The 16,385-nt window shown below is 54.5% G+C and overlaps 5 protein-coding genes across 5 annotated transcripts; all 5 read left to right on the top strand.

Moving 5' to 3' along the window:
• Positions 1-964: 964 nt before the first annotated feature.
• J4E78_009077 (uncharacterized protein) lies at positions 965-4,555 on the top strand (the record flags this gene model as incomplete). Its single annotated transcript, XM_049369671.1, has 5 exons — positions 965-2,108; positions 2,161-2,444; positions 2,494-2,661; positions 2,714-3,543; positions 3,592-4,555. 5 exons carry the CDS (start codon positions 965-967, stop codon positions 4,553-4,555), a joined length of 3,390 nt encoding a protein of 1,129 aa, XP_049218632.1.
• A 765-nt stretch (positions 4,556-5,320) lies between these two features.
• J4E78_009076 (uncharacterized protein) lies at positions 5,321-6,344 on the top strand (the record flags this gene model as incomplete). The annotated part of the gene is made up of 4 exons (XM_049369670.1): positions 5,321-5,354; positions 5,406-5,511; positions 5,567-5,907; positions 5,959-6,344. 4 exons carry the CDS (start codon positions 5,321-5,323, stop codon positions 6,342-6,344), a joined length of 867 nt encoding a protein of 288 aa, XP_049218631.1.
• A 1,799-nt stretch (positions 6,345-8,143) lies between these two features.
• On the top strand, positions 8,144-9,400 carry J4E78_009075 (uncharacterized protein; the record flags this gene model as incomplete). The annotated part of the gene is made up of 1 exon (XM_049369669.1): positions 8,144-9,400. One exon carries the CDS (start codon positions 8,144-8,146, stop codon positions 9,398-9,400), a length of 1,257 nt encoding a protein of 418 aa, XP_049218630.1.
• An 831-nt stretch (positions 9,401-10,231) lies between these two features.
• J4E78_009074 (uncharacterized protein) lies at positions 10,232-12,172 on the top strand (the record flags this gene model as incomplete). The annotated part of the gene is made up of 2 exons (XM_049369668.1): positions 10,232-11,509; positions 11,567-12,172. The coding sequence occupies 2 exons, from the start codon at positions 10,232-10,234 to the stop codon at positions 12,170-12,172; spliced, it is 1,884 nt and encodes a 627-aa protein (XP_049218629.1).
• A 2,707-nt stretch (positions 12,173-14,879) lies between these two features.
• J4E78_009073 (uncharacterized protein) lies at positions 14,880-16,198 on the top strand (the record flags this gene model as incomplete). Its single annotated transcript, XM_049369667.1, has 7 exons — positions 14,880-15,106; positions 15,153-15,259; positions 15,323-15,387; positions 15,431-15,603; positions 15,659-15,986; positions 16,045-16,111; positions 16,167-16,198. The coding sequence occupies 7 exons, from the start codon at positions 14,880-14,882 to the stop codon at positions 16,196-16,198; spliced, it is 999 nt and encodes a 332-aa protein (XP_049218628.1).
• Between the last annotated feature and the right edge of the window lie 187 nt (positions 16,199-16,385).

Raw genomic sequence — 16,385 nt, 5'->3', positions numbered from 1 at the left:
TTTGTACAGCGTCGCGCCTAAATAGTCAATATGGAAGCAGCCTTACGCGAGAGATGCGCGATGAGCATCGAGCTTGCTGCAGTGGAAGAAAACCATATACCCCGTCCAAACGACGGTTGCAAAAGATTTGTACCCGTTTCCGATAATGGTACGATGCGCATTGTGAGTAGACGTGGAAAGATCGGCAGAAGAATGCTTCGGAACTCGTTGTTAACATCGTAGCCAGGGTGGTTTGGTGGACTGGTAGCACTGCTGACACCTCTAAGTGACGAAGTTGCCGAACAAGGCCGCAATGACTGTGTCCATGCAGGAACCAGCTCGCTTGTGACGTCGAAAACCTGGGGTAGTGGGATCTGCAGCCCTGGCCCGACACAAGATGTCGTGTGGAACTCAGATGTTCCCGGCTGCGCGACTCATGAAATGAAGTTGAATGCGAACCTAATCTAGTGATGTGTGTGAATCGGTTTACATTTCCTTGTGCAGAAGGCGGCTCAGTAAACCTTCTAGATGGCTGAGTGAAATGGGAAGAACTCCGGTAGCACGTGAGGGCAGATCGAACTCGGAAACACCTGTTGTCATAGTCACTAACGTCGGCAGAGACGACTGGACTACCGAGCTTGGTATCGACGGATCGGCCTTAAAACGAGGCGGTAGGGTGCAGTGAACGGGAGCTGCGACGAACTGCCTAGGTAGCCCACATGTTGCTTGGCACACTAGCCGTATTAGTCGACCCCAGCTCGCACCTCCAAGCAGGCGCATCACGGTATCGCGCCTGTCTCGCAGCCAACGCCCCTCCGCCCATCGCCCACCGCTGGCTCCCGAATCGATGAACACGGTGCACTCGATTTGCCGGGTGATTACGCGCTTGCCGTAGCTTGCACCTGACAGGACCGGCGCCGGCGCGTCATTTCGCGATCGCCCAACCTCACCCTTGCGGGTCTCTGGACACATCCGCACTTTCTACATGGCGCCTGTTCCTGACACACCACTACCACGCGTGAGAAGCACACGACCGCCCCGGCGACACATATCTGACTCAGCGCCAGCCAGCAAGCGGCGCAAGTACGTTCCAGGCGGACCAGGAGGCGGGGGACGATACGTGGATGACGAGGGGCTGGAGACGCCCGTAGGAGGAACTGGACCTGGAGGATACGCGTATACTGGTCCCCGTGGCCGTGTAGGACGCATCAACGCCGAGCGGCAGGGCCTGCCCATATCAGCGCCGTCGCCCTCATACACCAGACCCCGACGCGAAAGGCCGCCAGCTGGACCGCGTTCCAGTTCGGCCGCCGCAGTCGCCGCCGCCGTGGCTCAAAACGATGGATACAAGCCGCGCGAGGAGCGGAGCTGGGATGAGTTTCATCCGGAACTGGACATCGACGCCGAGTTCCCCGTCTTCAGCGCAGACCAGATAGATGGCATCAGCCCTGCAGACAGCGCCCCGGGGACTCCGCTCAATGGCTCATCGACGGGCCAGTACGCCGTCGACAGCGGTCTCTCCGCGGTTCTTGACGGCCTACGGACGCAACAAGCAGAGGATGTCGCGCAAGAGCAGGAGGACGCAAGCTTAGCCGTCAACGGCTCAGGCGCCTTCGTCACACCAAAGCGACGCCCAGGTCGACCGCCTCGCAACCGAGACTCTATGCTAGCTGGGCTCGGATCGCCGCCTCGACCACGAGTCAACCCCCTTCCGACTATGAATCCAAGGGAGAAGCTCAATCTACCCAAGCCATCAGTGCGCCAAGTCGACCCGTTCAAGGAACACGAAGAAAGCGAGGGCGTCAAGGTCAACTATGTCGACAAGACCATGGCGAACATCGGATACCAAGAGAGCGAGATCTTCACAAGGCCATCGGAAAACAGCCTCATTAGGCTACCAGAAGGCTCCATCGAGGAAGACCTGGATCTTACTCTGCAGACAGAGGCCGAAGGTACTGCTGGCGCAGTTGCTGTAGGTCGCGTCGAGTACGACATGGATGAGCAAGACGACCGGTGGCTGGAAGCACTCAATGTACAGCGAAAAGAAGAGGGTGTCGAAGGTATCAAGCCTGCGATATTCGAAGTAACCATCACCCAGATCGAGAAGGAGTGGCACGCGCTGGAAAAGCGTAAGTTTTGTGGTGCTAAAACGAAGCGAACGTAACGGCTGACATGTGAAAGGCATACCCAAACCCAACCCGAAGCCACCTCAGACACATCGCCCACGCTCGAGCAGTGCAGCTGCTGTCAACGGAGAGCCTGCTGGCCAAGGCGAAGAGCAAGATACGAAGTGCGCCATCTGCGACGACGGCGACTGCGAGAACACAAATGCAATAGTATTCTGCGATGGTTGCGACTTAGCCGTCCACCAGGAGTGTTATGGCGTGCCTTTCATCCCAGAGGGACAATGGCTGTGCAGACGGTGTCAACTGGTCGGGCGCGGCACCCCTGTCAGCGAGCTTCCGGTATGACCTGTTCCTTGCTGCTTTACCAAATGCATGCTGACACTCACAGGGTTGCATATTCTGTCCAAATATAGACGGTGCATTCAAACAGACAACCACAATGAAGTGGGCACATCTGCTGTGCGCCATGTGGATACCAGAGGTATCACTGGGCAATGCGACATTTCAAGAGCCAGTGCAAGACGTTGAGAAAGTGCCCAAGACTAGGTGGAAACTGGTAAGTGATCAAGATTCCTCATTGTCCGAGTAGCGCACTAATCGCCTACTAGTCTTGCTATATCTGCAAACAGAAGATGGGGGCCTGTATACAATGCGGCCACAAGTCCTGTTTCGAAGCTTTCCACGTCACATGTGCACGGAGGGCTAGACTATGCCTGCGCATGAAGTCCTCGCAATCGTCGAACCCGCAAGATACGACTGTGCTCAAGGCCTATTGCGATCGACACACTCCGTCCGACTGGAAGCGTGAATTTGATGTGGAGAGTGCAATCGCAGATGCGAAGGCCTTCTACCGTCACACCATGCGTCACATTCGCTGGCCGGACAGCCAAGCCTACGCGCTTTCTATTGGATCTTCGCACGCGATGCCTTCCATCGAAGGACCGGATGACGACACGCCTGGATCCAACAAGCGAAAACGTGGACAATCTACCAAGTCTTGGAGACTGCCATCTGGAGCTCCGGTTGTGCCTCAGGCTGTCTACCACAACGTTGAAAACACGCTGATCAAGTTTAATGTACGAAAGCGTAAGGAATTTGTGCAAGAAGCCTGCAAGTACTGGACGCTCAAGCGCGAGGCACGACGAGGTGCGGCCCTTCTCAAGCGTCTCCAGCTTCAAATGGAGGCCTTCTCTTCTATGGAGATCACTCGCCGCAACTTTGCAGGCATGGGAGCAGCTGGCAGACCCCGACTCCAACGACGCATTGAGTTTGCAGAACGTCTTGAAGATGACATGGAGCAGATACGTGTCCTCTGCGAGATGGTCAAACAGCGAGAAGCTGAGAAGCTCAAGGACGTCTTGATACTGCAGCAGATCGTCGATTGCATCTACTTCCCAATACCTCAGCTACTGCAGCCTATCCTGGTCCGAGCACAAACGTAAGCAATCCACCTCTAGATCTTGAATCCCTACTAACTTCGCGTTAGACTTGATAGCAGAGGCTACTTCAGCGACGGATTCAACAAGCTTCAGACCAAGCTTGATGAGAAATACTATACTTCGGTGCAGACATTCAACGACGATGTGGCCGCGGTCTTGAGTGCTGAGCTTGGATCTGCCGCTGTCCCCAACGTTGGCGATGCTGAAGATCAGCTGAACAGGAGTGCGCACAGCAGTCTGAGCTCTGAGCAGAAGGAATTGAAGAAGGTCGTTAAGCGAATCACCAAAAGCCTACAACCTTACTTTGAGGACGCGATCCGTAAGGAGTCTGAGCTGGCTGGTCGGCCTTACGAAAAACTACCGGACCTGGAGACACTCCTCAACCAGAAGCTGCAACGCAGGCCGAGCGTCCTGTCTCACGACGAGACTGTGCGACAAACGACGGAAAGCGACCCGACAACTGTTGAGGAAGCTCAGGAAATTGCAGTTGATGGCGAAGAAGCTGCTGTGCTCACTCAGAAACCAGAGGAGATGCAGCTTGCGCCCACACCGGACGAGAACGCCGCAGACGCACATCACACACACCATGCACATGACGAGGCGGCAGACGAGGCGGCCATCGCCATTCAACTTGGCCAAGATGCTCTTCGCGTGTCCAGCAACCAGCCCGAGAACGCAGTGGTGGAAGCCCGTGTGGAGACCAATGGCCGACCCGAGCCTCTCACGCCCCCAAGATCCGAGAAGAACTTACTCAACCCTCTGGGCAATGGCGGTGTTCCCTGGTACTTTGAGCACTTCGATGTACATGGCACAACCGTATACGAAGAACGGTACACCGGTCGTGAGGTACTCCGAGACATGAGCGAGGAGCTTAGCGAGCTAGACGACGACGAACTCGACGGCCTGGCCGACTCTGATCCAGTTCGGCCCACAGACACGCCTGAGTCGAATGTCGCCGCAATCAAGAAAGCGGTGGCACGCAAGAGGCAGAAGAGATCGAGGGGATGGTAGATGATTGGGTTCACGTTTGTTTTATCCTTTTCTTTGGCATGTGCTCCCTGAGCCATGTCTTGTATTATCATTGGCATTTGCAGCATAGCTACCTTGATGGGTAGATGAGGTGCTACTGGCGCAAGGCGTTCACATTCGGAGTTGGAACATGATACCGCACTTTGATGTATTGTTTCGGCAGAGCATTCTGGCAGGAGTAATTGGAGGAAGGCTGGTCGACTCTGCATGGCGTCTAGCGGGGTTCGGTCAACGAAGCGCCCATTGCGATTGGCTTGATTATGAATATACTTGGTGGTAATGCGCATCATCGATTCTCACCTGACCGATTGTTTCACTCCGTTCGTGAAGGTCCTCTGTGGGGAGCGCAGAGCCTCACTCGTAAAGAAACGGCGGTGCACTAGTAATATTGACGCACGTTGACGTTGACGGCTTAGACAGGGCGACCGGGGCGCTGCTCTTACCCCTAGCAGTTGCCTCACTCGAGCCTGCGCAGCTGCCGTCAGGACAGTCAGGACAGTCCTTTGACAGAACGAACATCGCATTTAGCTACAAATAGCATCTGGCCTCCGCTCTCTCATCACCTTTTCCACTTTTACTCCACTCACTTGCAGCCAGCAGCTGTCCTTAGCGCGACGCTTACTAAGTAGGGACGCGGCTACCGTCGATCAGCCCTGCCAAAAAACTGCCCAAACTCGCAGCTTCAGCAAACACCTCTCCTCAACCAACCAACTACCAACTCCCCCGACCCACCACAACATCATCACCATGGAGTACGAAAACGAACAGCGCGGCTACGATGGTTTGTCTCCCGCCCTGTGTGATGCCAGCGCCCTTACTGACTGGTTTGCAGACGAGCCTCGCGGCTATGAACGCGACCGCAGCAGGTCTCCGCGTGGTGACCGTCGCGACGATGGCGCGCGCGCCCGCAGCGCCTCACCTGGCGGCCGCGACAGCCGGTATGTATCTGCTTGCTTGCCCATCTAGATGGAACTGTCGCTAACGAATGCCCAGTGGCCCGCCGCCAGAGCGCAGGGACGATGACGATGAGAGCCGCAACTCAGGCTCCAACCTCTTCGTCACCGGCATCCATCCTACTCTCAGCGAGGAGGAGGTCACCCGTCTCTTCGAGAAGTATGGCGAGGTAGAGCAGTGTAACATCATGCGCGATCCTCACACTAAGGAGTCTCGCGGCTTTGGCTTCGTCAAGATGGTCACCTCCGAGCAGGCTGACGCAGCAAAGGAGGGTCTACAAGGAGAGGTCCACCAGGGCCGGACACTCAGCATTGAGAAGGCTCGCCGTGCGCGTCCTCGTACTCCCACCCCGGGCAAGTACTACGGACCGCCCAAGCGTGGTAAGTCTGCTCGCTGTCTGCAGCGTACATGCCGTGCTAATTACATTGCAGAGTTCGGTGGACGTGGCGGCCGGGGCGGCGGCCCTCGCTACAACGATCGCTACACTGATGACCGCCGCGGCGGTTACGGCCGACGCGACGACTACGGTTCCCGCAGCTCAAGATACGACGATCGCGGCTACGGTGGCGGCCGTCGCGACGACTACGGTCCTCGTGGCGTCGACCGCTATGCTTCTGACCGCAGCTACGGTGGCAGGGATGGCGGCCGCGATGGAGGACGCGATGGCGGACGCGATGACCGCCGGGGTGGCGGAGGTGGCTACTACGACAGGCCCCCGCCCCCAGCTGCTGGCGCCTACGACGCCCCTCCTCCGCGCGAGGCGTACGGCGGTGGAGGACGCTCGTACGAGGGTGATTACGATCGCTCATACCGCTAGCTCTCAGCTGACACAGGCAGAACCCAAGCGGTACTAAGTTAGGGTTCGTATGGCTTCCTCGGTTTGTCGCCTCTCTCAGCACTTCATTCCTGTAATCCCATGGCTACTTCACTGGGTTCAGTTTAATACGGCTTTCACACGCACACAAAGGAAATGTGGTCGACAAAAGTTCTTCGAATGGTTCGCAGCAAGGTGAGATCACACCATGATCTGGCGCCTTGCAGCTCGACATCGTCTTAGCCCTTCGTCGGCTCGGTATTTCCTTGGAGAAACGGTTCAGCACTTCGGTAAATGCTTTCGGGGCAACGTCTATAGCCCTTGGGAGCACCAGTCATCTTGATCGACACCAAATTGTACTTCTATCTACTGCTCACGATGCAACCTGGACATCCAGTAACCCGTCCACACCACCTTCCGCATGACCAGCACTGTCTAAATACTCTTCCTATCATCCACCATGACCGCATCCATGTCAACGCAGCCCCGACCCAGTAACATTAATGGGCTTGCCCGGCTCGACCCCCGACCATCACAGCATATCGCAATGTAAACTCGCTCCGATACGTAACGGATGATTGAGATGTATCCACACAGCATTCCAGTTGCGTGTCGGTGTCGCGCAACTCGAACAGCATAGTTGGGCACCTTGCCTGAGGTCCAAATTCGACGCCAGAGCCCGTGATGGTAGCTTGCAGACGCGTCGCGATTGCTCCATGCAAACGAGGCGGTGTGTGCAAGTATGCTCCGGGGGTAAGGTACATTCGAAGGTGCGTGCCCTCCAATCTCGTTTGTGTTACTTCCTTTTTCGTCACTCGTGCTTTCCTCACCATGCCACTCACAAGCTGAGTCGGAGTCATGCAAACGTCGACTGCAAAACAAGGTAAACTGGTGAACGCGACACTTACTTGATCTTGGCGACAGTAGAGCGGAATGTTGGCATCGTCACCAACTTGTAGATGTGTGTGCTGCAATGAGCACACGGTGCAAGGCGTTGCGCAACGGCTACGCCGCAACATCACACTTCATGCTCCCGCGACCAAAGAGATTTAGTCATCTCTGTCGCACACATGTTATCACCACTATAGGACTTTGAGGCGTCCACAGTCGCTTGATGAATCAGATAGCCAACGTCAAACCTAATGCGCGGCTAATTCTCCTCAGCCCCTGCAACATTTGCAGTTTCCGTAGAGCCATGTTGAATGCCAATCATGCCAAGTCCATCTTTGATCATGCAGAATGTCAAAGTGAGATACACTTCGACGCTTGTGCCTGGCTAAAGAATTAAGCTGTTCTTGGAGATCCACGGCAGGCGTGGAGCCGCGGGGTGCCCCGACTGAAAGGCCGATGCAGGGTTGGATGCAGCCTGCAGCAGGTAGCGGGCCGTCTCTGGCTTCTAGCACGACCGAACCTCAGCCCAAAGTCATCCGTCGCCATCGCTGCGGCGTCCGTAGCGGGCCACAGGTGCAACGCCTGTGTCTTGTGCGTTGTGACTTGGGTGTAGCGTCAAAGTCCATGGTCTTGTATATCTGGTCTTTTCGCGATGCCTCGCCTCTTTGCTCATACGCGCTCCGGTGGCCTATGTCATTCATTCGTCGTTCCACGTTCGTCACTGCGGAGCTTTCCTTCGACCAACCCCAGCTGCCGCGCGGCGACTCCACCAGCACCGTGAGCTTAACAAGTCCGATCCCAAATATGCCCGGCTAACAATGCGACAGTATAAGACCATCCGGACCTCACGCTGACCTTGGCGATTTACGCCTTTCGCCCCCTGCCAGTCATTCGCTCTCAACTCACGCAGGATGACCCGACGAAACGTCATTCCAGTCCTCGCGCTAATCCTCACACTATTCGTAGTCGCATTCTTCTATTCTGGCATAGACTCCAGCCAGGCATGGCGGGGTCTACCACAACATATCGGTCTAGGAGACCACATTGGTAGTGACGAGCGGCCACCTCTGAGTACCGGCACCGTCGAGCCCTCGAAAGATGCGACCAAAGACCCAGATTATGCGAATTGGAACCCGACCCCCATATTCAAGCCAGGCTCACCAATGCCTGCAGAACACAACTATACCTCGACACTGGTGATTGCCAAGACGAAGCATGAGAGTGTTGACTGGATCCTAGACAAGATGCCGGAGCAGCAGACAGCCGTCTACGTAGCCGACGACCCCTCCGCACCGCTACATCCACCCAAGAACAAAGGCCACGAGGTCATGATATATCTCTCGTGGATCATTGACAACTACGACAACCTCCCCGACGTCGCCATCTTCATGCACGCGCACCAGTTGTCCTGGCACAACGACGAGATCCTCGGCAACAACGCGCATCTGCTTATAAGCCGACTCAACCGAGCCCGCGTTTGGAGAGAAGGCTTCGTGAACATGAGATGCAGCTGGCATCCCGGCTGTCCCGATTGGATGCACCCGGCAGCAACCGAGCTGGACCCCCAGAAGCAGGAAGAGGTCCTCCTAGCCAAGTCGTGGAGCGAGCTCTTCCCCCTCGACGAAGTACCCACCGTCCTCGCACAACCTTGCTGCGCACAATTCGCCCTCTCACGAGAACGCATACAAGCAAAGCCCTACGCGCAATACGTCTGGTACAGAGACTGGCTATTCAACACACGTCTGGAAGACCGTCTCAGCGGACGCATCTGGGAGTACGTATGGCAGTTCGTCTTCACGGGCCAGAACGTCTTGTGCCCCAAGGAACACATCTGTTTCTGCGACCAATTTGGCTCTTGTTTCGGCGGCGAAGAGCAATACGCGAATTTCATTGCCCTCAAGAACGAACTCGGAGACCGGGAAAGGGATCTTAGAGAGTGGGAGGATAAGCGAAAGGCGATAGAAGAAGCGACGCGAGACAACGATCAGACAAAGCTGCAAGATCTGGAAATACCAGAGGTAGGGAAGGACGCTGAATATAGGCGGGAGATCGATCGACTGAGGCCCATTGTCGACAGCCTGAAACATGATGCTGAGGTGAGGGGGCAGGATCCGAGGATGAGGGCTGAGGAGTTGGGACGAGAGTGGCATGAGGGGGATGGTTTTTAGATATTCTTCTTGATACCCTGGGTTTCTGGCCGGCGTATGATGTCGTGCTGTATGGCGTTGATTTTCTATGGTCTTAGAAGGGCGTTTTAGCATGCTATCTAGGGGTGAGATACTGTTGTAAGAAGATGAAGAATACACTATACGATACGTTCACATCACACTTGACTTCTTTAATGCTACCATTCCGTCACGCAAAGAATTTGGTTTACCTCTCCCCGTTCATGTTCAAGTGCGCGTGTTGGGGAGGATGGCTTATCTAATCGCCTCAAGCCAAGTCACATGCGCGCGCGTCATCGTGCAAACAAAGCAAACTCAACCCCATCCCGAGTTGATTTGGCCCGCTGGCCGGCCCGCTTGTCGTTCTCACACGACAGCAATCAGGTGTGTCTGCTGATCTGATTCCTACCATCTCGCGTCAAACCAAACCACGATCCTAATCTCCGCACCTCGATGCCAGCTTACGTCGCCGAGACGGATCAAACTGCACTCCACCCTCTCCTCTTGTCGGGTCAAACCATGCTTTGCCCTCTCCATCGAATCGCAAATGCTGCCCTCTTGCGCTCAAACCAAAACATGTCGCTGCTTCGGTGTCAAACCAAACCTCATGGGCGCTTGCATACAAAAGAGATTCGGTGTCGCGCTCGCCATGTAGACGTATCGAGTCGTTTTCCACTCGCATTCCAAGTTGCATGAACTCAGTTGCTGTCTCCATCTCAACATTTGATCCAAAGACTTACCATCTGTGCATTGACAGCTCATACGACCGATCCCTCCCAGCCCTGTTTGGCTCCTACCGTCTGGCCCGTCTGATCTCGGGGGATACGAACCACGATGCGGGCAAACGTCGACGCGCCATACTACCAGATGCGCCCCGGCCAGTTCGTCACCACGCCCAACAGTACAAACGGTGCACCGCCCCCATTCGTGTCCGACGACGATGAATATGACTTGTCTGGTCCCGCTCCCCTCGCATCGCCGCCCCAACATCATCTCAACCCACACCTGTTCGCCGAACACACTGCTCGTCAGACGTCAGACGAACACACACTGGAGGAGAACCATAACCTCGTTGAATTGCTGGAGGCTGCGACAGCTGCAGGTCAGGTGGCATATGCTATGGATACTGGAGATGCTGGAATGGTGACTCTCCCACTACAGGATAGAGGCAAGAGAAGAAGACGTACCAGCTCTCCGGCCGAGGACGCATCGCATCATGCCGATGGACCCATCAACTCTAAACGACGTAGAACTGGCGGATCTACCGATCCTCGGCTTCAGGACCACGGCCATAATATGCATGGTGACTCTGTCGACGACACTGTGCCGCCCTCCAGTGAGTCTCTATTGAACGATGCCCGTGCCGCAGGTGTTCACTCAGCCGCCGCTCTCTTCCGCCGCTCCTCCGAAAGAACGTCTCGCAAGTACACACGACCGCCAATGTCGAAGCTGTTCATGTCCCTCCAGCTGAGCCCAGAGAACTTCCTTCAACTACAAGCTTTAGCAAAAGGCTACATGCTCGACACATCACATCCTGAGCGGCAGAGCTGCGTTGGAAACCGTGGCAAAGGTGATACCGACATGGTCAAGTTGCGGCTCTTCAACTGCGTCCGGGACTTCCTGAACGAAGGCGTTGGTGAGCAGTTCTTTGGCGAAGATGTGGAGAAGCCGGGCGAGAAGGACGCGATTGAAGCTGCACGCGCACTAGGAGAAGACAAGTCCCCTGATGCTGGAGAAAGACTGACATGGCCGAAGGACGGGAACAAGATCATTAGTCTCGTTACTCCGTTGATGCGACGAATGGTCACGAACGAGCGGCAGCGACAGTATGCGATCGAGACTAGGAAGGGCGGCGCGAAGAAGAAAGACAAAGAAGGTAGTGCTGAAGCTGTGTTCCAGCAAGGCGATGATGATGCAGGACGTGGAGTCGAGCAGCGGCCACAGCCGATCTTCGATCACAGTTTGGAGCAACATCCGATGCCGTCACAGCAGACAGCTTCATCGACACGACTCACAACCGTGACGCCGCAGCTTTCCTTCCGAGGCAATGATGAAAAGTCGGATTCCAGAGAAGCGGTAGAGTCCAACGCAACCACACAGCCAAGTTTGAAGGTAGGGTCGATTCCTTCATGCTCTTTGCATGATTGACACTGCTAACCCATCAAACAGTTACCCACGACCAGCCCTACCGAACCCAATCTCTCGCACATCAACATCTTCCTCGTACTTGCCTCATCGAGCGGCAGACCTGGCATCAAGCTCGACGAGAAGCGCATCACAGCCGAACCACAAACACACCTGGCATGGTATGACTACAACGATTTCATGAGAGAGGTCATCCTCCTCCTCAAAGCCGCCAAAGACAGATACCCCGAACTCAGCGTCGGTGTTGGATTTCGAGACAATGAACCCGGCACAGACAATCTTCGTGGGCTCGCTGCTGCCGCCAATGCACTGCAAACGGAGCATGCTCTCCACGGAACATCGTCTCCATCCAACGGTCTCCCTCAATCATCCGAAGATGAAAACGCCGCTATCCTTCCCACACCCACTTCGGCAGTGAGCACTCACCCCGTCTTCCCTGTCGACAGTCATGCGGAAACCAAGTCTCTGCCCCGTTACGCTATCAAGTCCATTGGTCCGCAGGGATGGCGCGATATTCGCAATGCGGATGATTGGTATAGTGTGCTGAGGGAGAAGGCGTTTGCTGTTTGGGCTGATGGCGTGTGTAATGTGCTTGTTGAGCTTGTGGATTTTGCTGGGGTGGTGGGGTAGATTTGGATGTGGAACTGGGTGTTGTGGAGTATGTATTGTGTGGGAGTATATGTTTACTTGATCGCATTGCTATGGAGTATCGTTACATGATCTGATAACCACCTTCCTCCTAGCACGTCACTCAGTAGCTGCGGGCATCACATACTTGGGCCTAGGCTGTCGATCATGGCTCCTCTTCCCACCCTTCTTACCCGGCTCAAGCACATCCTCCATCCACTCCTCCCGAATAACAGGACACTTCGGACACCATCTATGGCCACATTGTCCAACCGCACGTATAGCTTCACACTGGTAGGCCCGATCAGGGTTGTGTGCCGTTCGCTTGATCACCGTGCCATTGTCGCATTGACAGCATCCATAGCTCACACTACAGCACTTCTGGAGTTGCATAGGCGCAGTCTTCTTATATGGGCGTACAACATCTGGCTTGACAGCGGGCTTCTTGGCCTTTCCCCACTTGCGGCGCGGGTCTGCGGCGCTGTAGCCTTTTCGGAGGGGGTAGCTGTTATCGGTTTTTTCGGAATGGATGTGACGGCGATGGTTGATGTGGTTGAGATTGGACGGAAGTATGCCTCCGCGGACGCCGTTACGGGGAGATTGGGTGGGGTGAGGGTCTTGCTTGGGTGCGGTGGGGTGAGGAAGAGGATCTTCGTTTCTTCCAGGCTCACCGCATGGCTCCTGTATGGAATGGTTGTGTTCGTATACAGGCTTCAGCTTGCTACGTAGCTTACGCGTGCTGGCATTGGTAGATGCTTTTGGCTCCTTTTGATGGGAAACTTGTTGCTTGAATGAGGTCGCCATTGTCTCGGAAGAGAGTGGGTCGCGATAGTGGGTTTCGATGAGGGCGTTGGCGGCCTTTTCTTATAGACCGGACGGGAACTGATGGGAGTGATACCTTACTGATGATGATAGTCAGAAGAACGAGATATATATGAACGTGATGGAGATCTTGTGATAAAGCATGAAGGCATGACTTTGTTTGCTTGAGTTCATAAGACAGTTCAGGTGGTGTCTGGTGTTTCTGACGTTATTCTACTATCTTCGCATGTTTGAAGCAATGGTGTTTGGGCTGCATGGAAGGAAATGGTAGTAGCGATGAGGTGAGTACTGTCTTCTGGCAATGGGCCATATGAATCATCGTCGGGTCTCGTCTGTGTCCAGATGCGCATTCTCTTGACAGCTGTATACATGGCGTTGCGCTGCATCGCTCCACGCTCGCTCTTCAGAAGGTCTACCAGTATCTGGCAGCTAGATTAGCATATGTGCAGGTTGATCAAAGGGCACCTTTGCCAGTCATCAATAGTCTGACTACCAGAAGAGACTGTAAGAATGACGACAGACCACAATACCTCACTCCCACGCACGTCCCTTCCATCTCATGTCCCACCGTGCCCAAAACTGCGATAAGGTGTGTATCCCATACCAGGCGACGTGCGCTGTCCGTGATAGGCAGGCGGGTGCGCCAAGCCATGGATTGTAGCGAACGTCGTTCGCCCAATTTTACCCCTCCTTGTCAGGCACACAATAAGCTTTCGGAACATGGTAGCGCGCGCACCTGCACCCTTTTCAACGTCCGCGGTTACGTCAAGCGTGCCCCGGTGTTCTGGACGGATCGCGCGAGATGTGGGGACATGGCCTGAGGTTTGTGGGTTGGGCATGGCGGCGTGGTTTTGTTAATGAGTTTGGTCTGAGGGATGCACTGTCATCGGGGTTTGGTCTGCGCATGCATCCACCTGGGCTACAATCAGATCTCGGGCGCACCGATGCTACCCGCGATCATGGCACACATGACGTCGCTGTTTTCCCTGCTCGCTCTTCCCGTCACTCATCTCCCTTGACGGCTTCTCAGAAGGACCTTACTGCACTGCGATTCCGTTCAGTTTCGTCAATGTTCGCCACGAAATCGCTGGGATTAGCACTATGCGAGACACCCGTACCATGGCAGCCAGTACCAATCAATTCCTTGCACGGATATTCTTTGGCCTCTACAGTCTCGCAGACATGACGCCGATCTTGGCAGGGTGCCACGAACCGTAGAAACTGGATGCTCATGATCCCATGGAAGCTCCTACAATGTTCGACTGATCGACGGGAGAAGTCTCTATCTGAAGTACCAAGGCTACTGATTCGGGGGCAACATCTGCCGTATAGCACCTCTGCGACTTCAGCTCTTAATAACTTGTCACGCGCGAATCTGCATAGCAGGAAGCTAGAGTAGCTGTTGAAGGCACTCGAAGAGAGCGATTGTCGGTGAGCGCGGTATTGTCACACATGTCTTTCTCCTCCGTCTGTTCAGACGTACGCTCATTGACGACATGGTGCGCGATTCTCACCTCTCTCTACGATGCGAATAGCGACAATCTCCCTGTCCGTTCCAAACGAGAAGTGCCGTGCCTCTCGGAGGTTTACGCGGGAGACAAGTGCCGAAATCTGGAATTGATTGCAATGGTGTAGCACTGTGGCTAGGTCTTCAACATTAACGCGGGGATTTCTCAAAGTCATAGCCGTTATTGGTCACATGCAGAGGTCTTTAATCAACGGATAAAGCATATCCACACCAGACACCATCGATGCCATGGAGCAGGGTTGACATCAAGATACCAAGACTCGAAGCTATTGACAATCCTTCAGCTTAAGATCGTGGGCGGTCCTTCGCGCATCTTCCAGCAAAGACACCCCTACAAGAACCATACAAAGATACACGACAATGAAGTGGTACCAGATCGCCGCTCTCGCAGTGCCTGCTCAGGCCGCACTACGCTTCGGATGCTCAACCTTGAGCATTCAACGGCTTGACCCGCTCGTTGAGCCAGGTAAACTTCCTTCAGCTCATGTTCATCAAATTGTTGGTGGCAATGCATTCAATGCGACTATGCAGGAAGACCCATCTACCTTGGCTACCTGCACGACGTGCACGTTCTCAGAGGACTTCAGGTTTGGCAGCCTGTTCACGTCTTCCAACTGAAGCTGATAGATATAGCAATTACTGGACCGCCGCGATGTTCTTCAAACACACCAACGGCTCGTACAAACGAGTGCCTATCATGCAGAACAGCGCCTTGCCGAACGGCATCAACGGTGGCATGAGTGAGTTCTAACTTACTACACACAGGTGAGACATACACTGACTAGTTGTCTACCTCTTCGCAGCCATCTACTACACACAGCAAGACTTCAACGGGAATGGTAACCAGAAGATTACTGCTTTTCCCAAGGTTAGTCATACTGCGGCACATGTAACACTACTAACCCACTCAGGGCTTCCGAATGACTGTAGGTTCGCCTACAACCAACACGGTAGAAGACGCGAAGAAGCACCCAGGTCTTCGCTTCGTGTGTCTGCAAGACAAGAACACCCGCTTCCCTGAGAGCCCAGACTTCCCACCCAAGGCCTGCAAAGGTGGCATCATGACTGTGCATCACTTCCCGTCGTAAGTCGTTGCCTTGTAACAGACTCATCTGAGAGGGTACTGACATATGCATCAGTTGCTGGGACGGCAAGAACGTCGACTCGCCCAACCACCAAGATCACATGTACAATACAGCCAAGGAAGCCTTCGCTGTCGCTGGCGCGTGTCCGTCTTCGCACCCAGTGCGCATGCCACAAGTTGCCTATGAGACACTCTGGGATACTACTCAGTTCAGCAACATGTGGCCCAAGGATGGCTCCAACCCTTTCTTCCTTTCTTACAACGACAACAAGGGCTATGGTACCCATGCGGACTACCTCTTTGGCTGGAAAGACGACAGTCTACAGAAGGCGATGGACAACAACTGCATGTTCCAAGCTTGCGAGAATGGAAGACCTTTGAAGGTATGTGATGCAGTGTGGGTTCATGAAGCATGGTGTTGCTGCTAACAAGGAGTTGTAGAGTCAGAATGTTCAGGCCATGAACCAATGCCAAGTCAAGAGCGCTATCAAGGAGAATATCGATGGCTGTAAGTTGTTCTTTCAGTCACACTGTGACGTTTTCATACTGACAACCCTTATCAGGGCTTGACCATATGCCCGGTATGGCGATGTAGATGAGCGGTAAGGAGAAGCACGAGTCAAGGCTCGTACTTTCGGCGATACCAGATTGTGATCTACTTCATCTGCGGACTTCGTATCTACACAAATTCAGTCGTTTCTGAGTCGCGTTTTTCCGTCACTTTTGCCATATCCTCGGAGATGTTTTGTCTCTAGAGACGGTGTTGATGAAGACTGTCCCGC

Source organism: Alternaria triticimaculans, assembly GCF_023758025.1.
Source record: "Alternaria triticimaculans strain BMP 0046 chromosome Unknown scaffold_18, whole genome shotgun sequence".
Taxonomy (NCBI): domain Eukaryota; kingdom Fungi; phylum Ascomycota; class Dothideomycetes; order Pleosporales; family Pleosporaceae; genus Alternaria; species Alternaria triticimaculans.
This window is presented reverse-complemented; position numbering and strand designations above follow the sequence as displayed.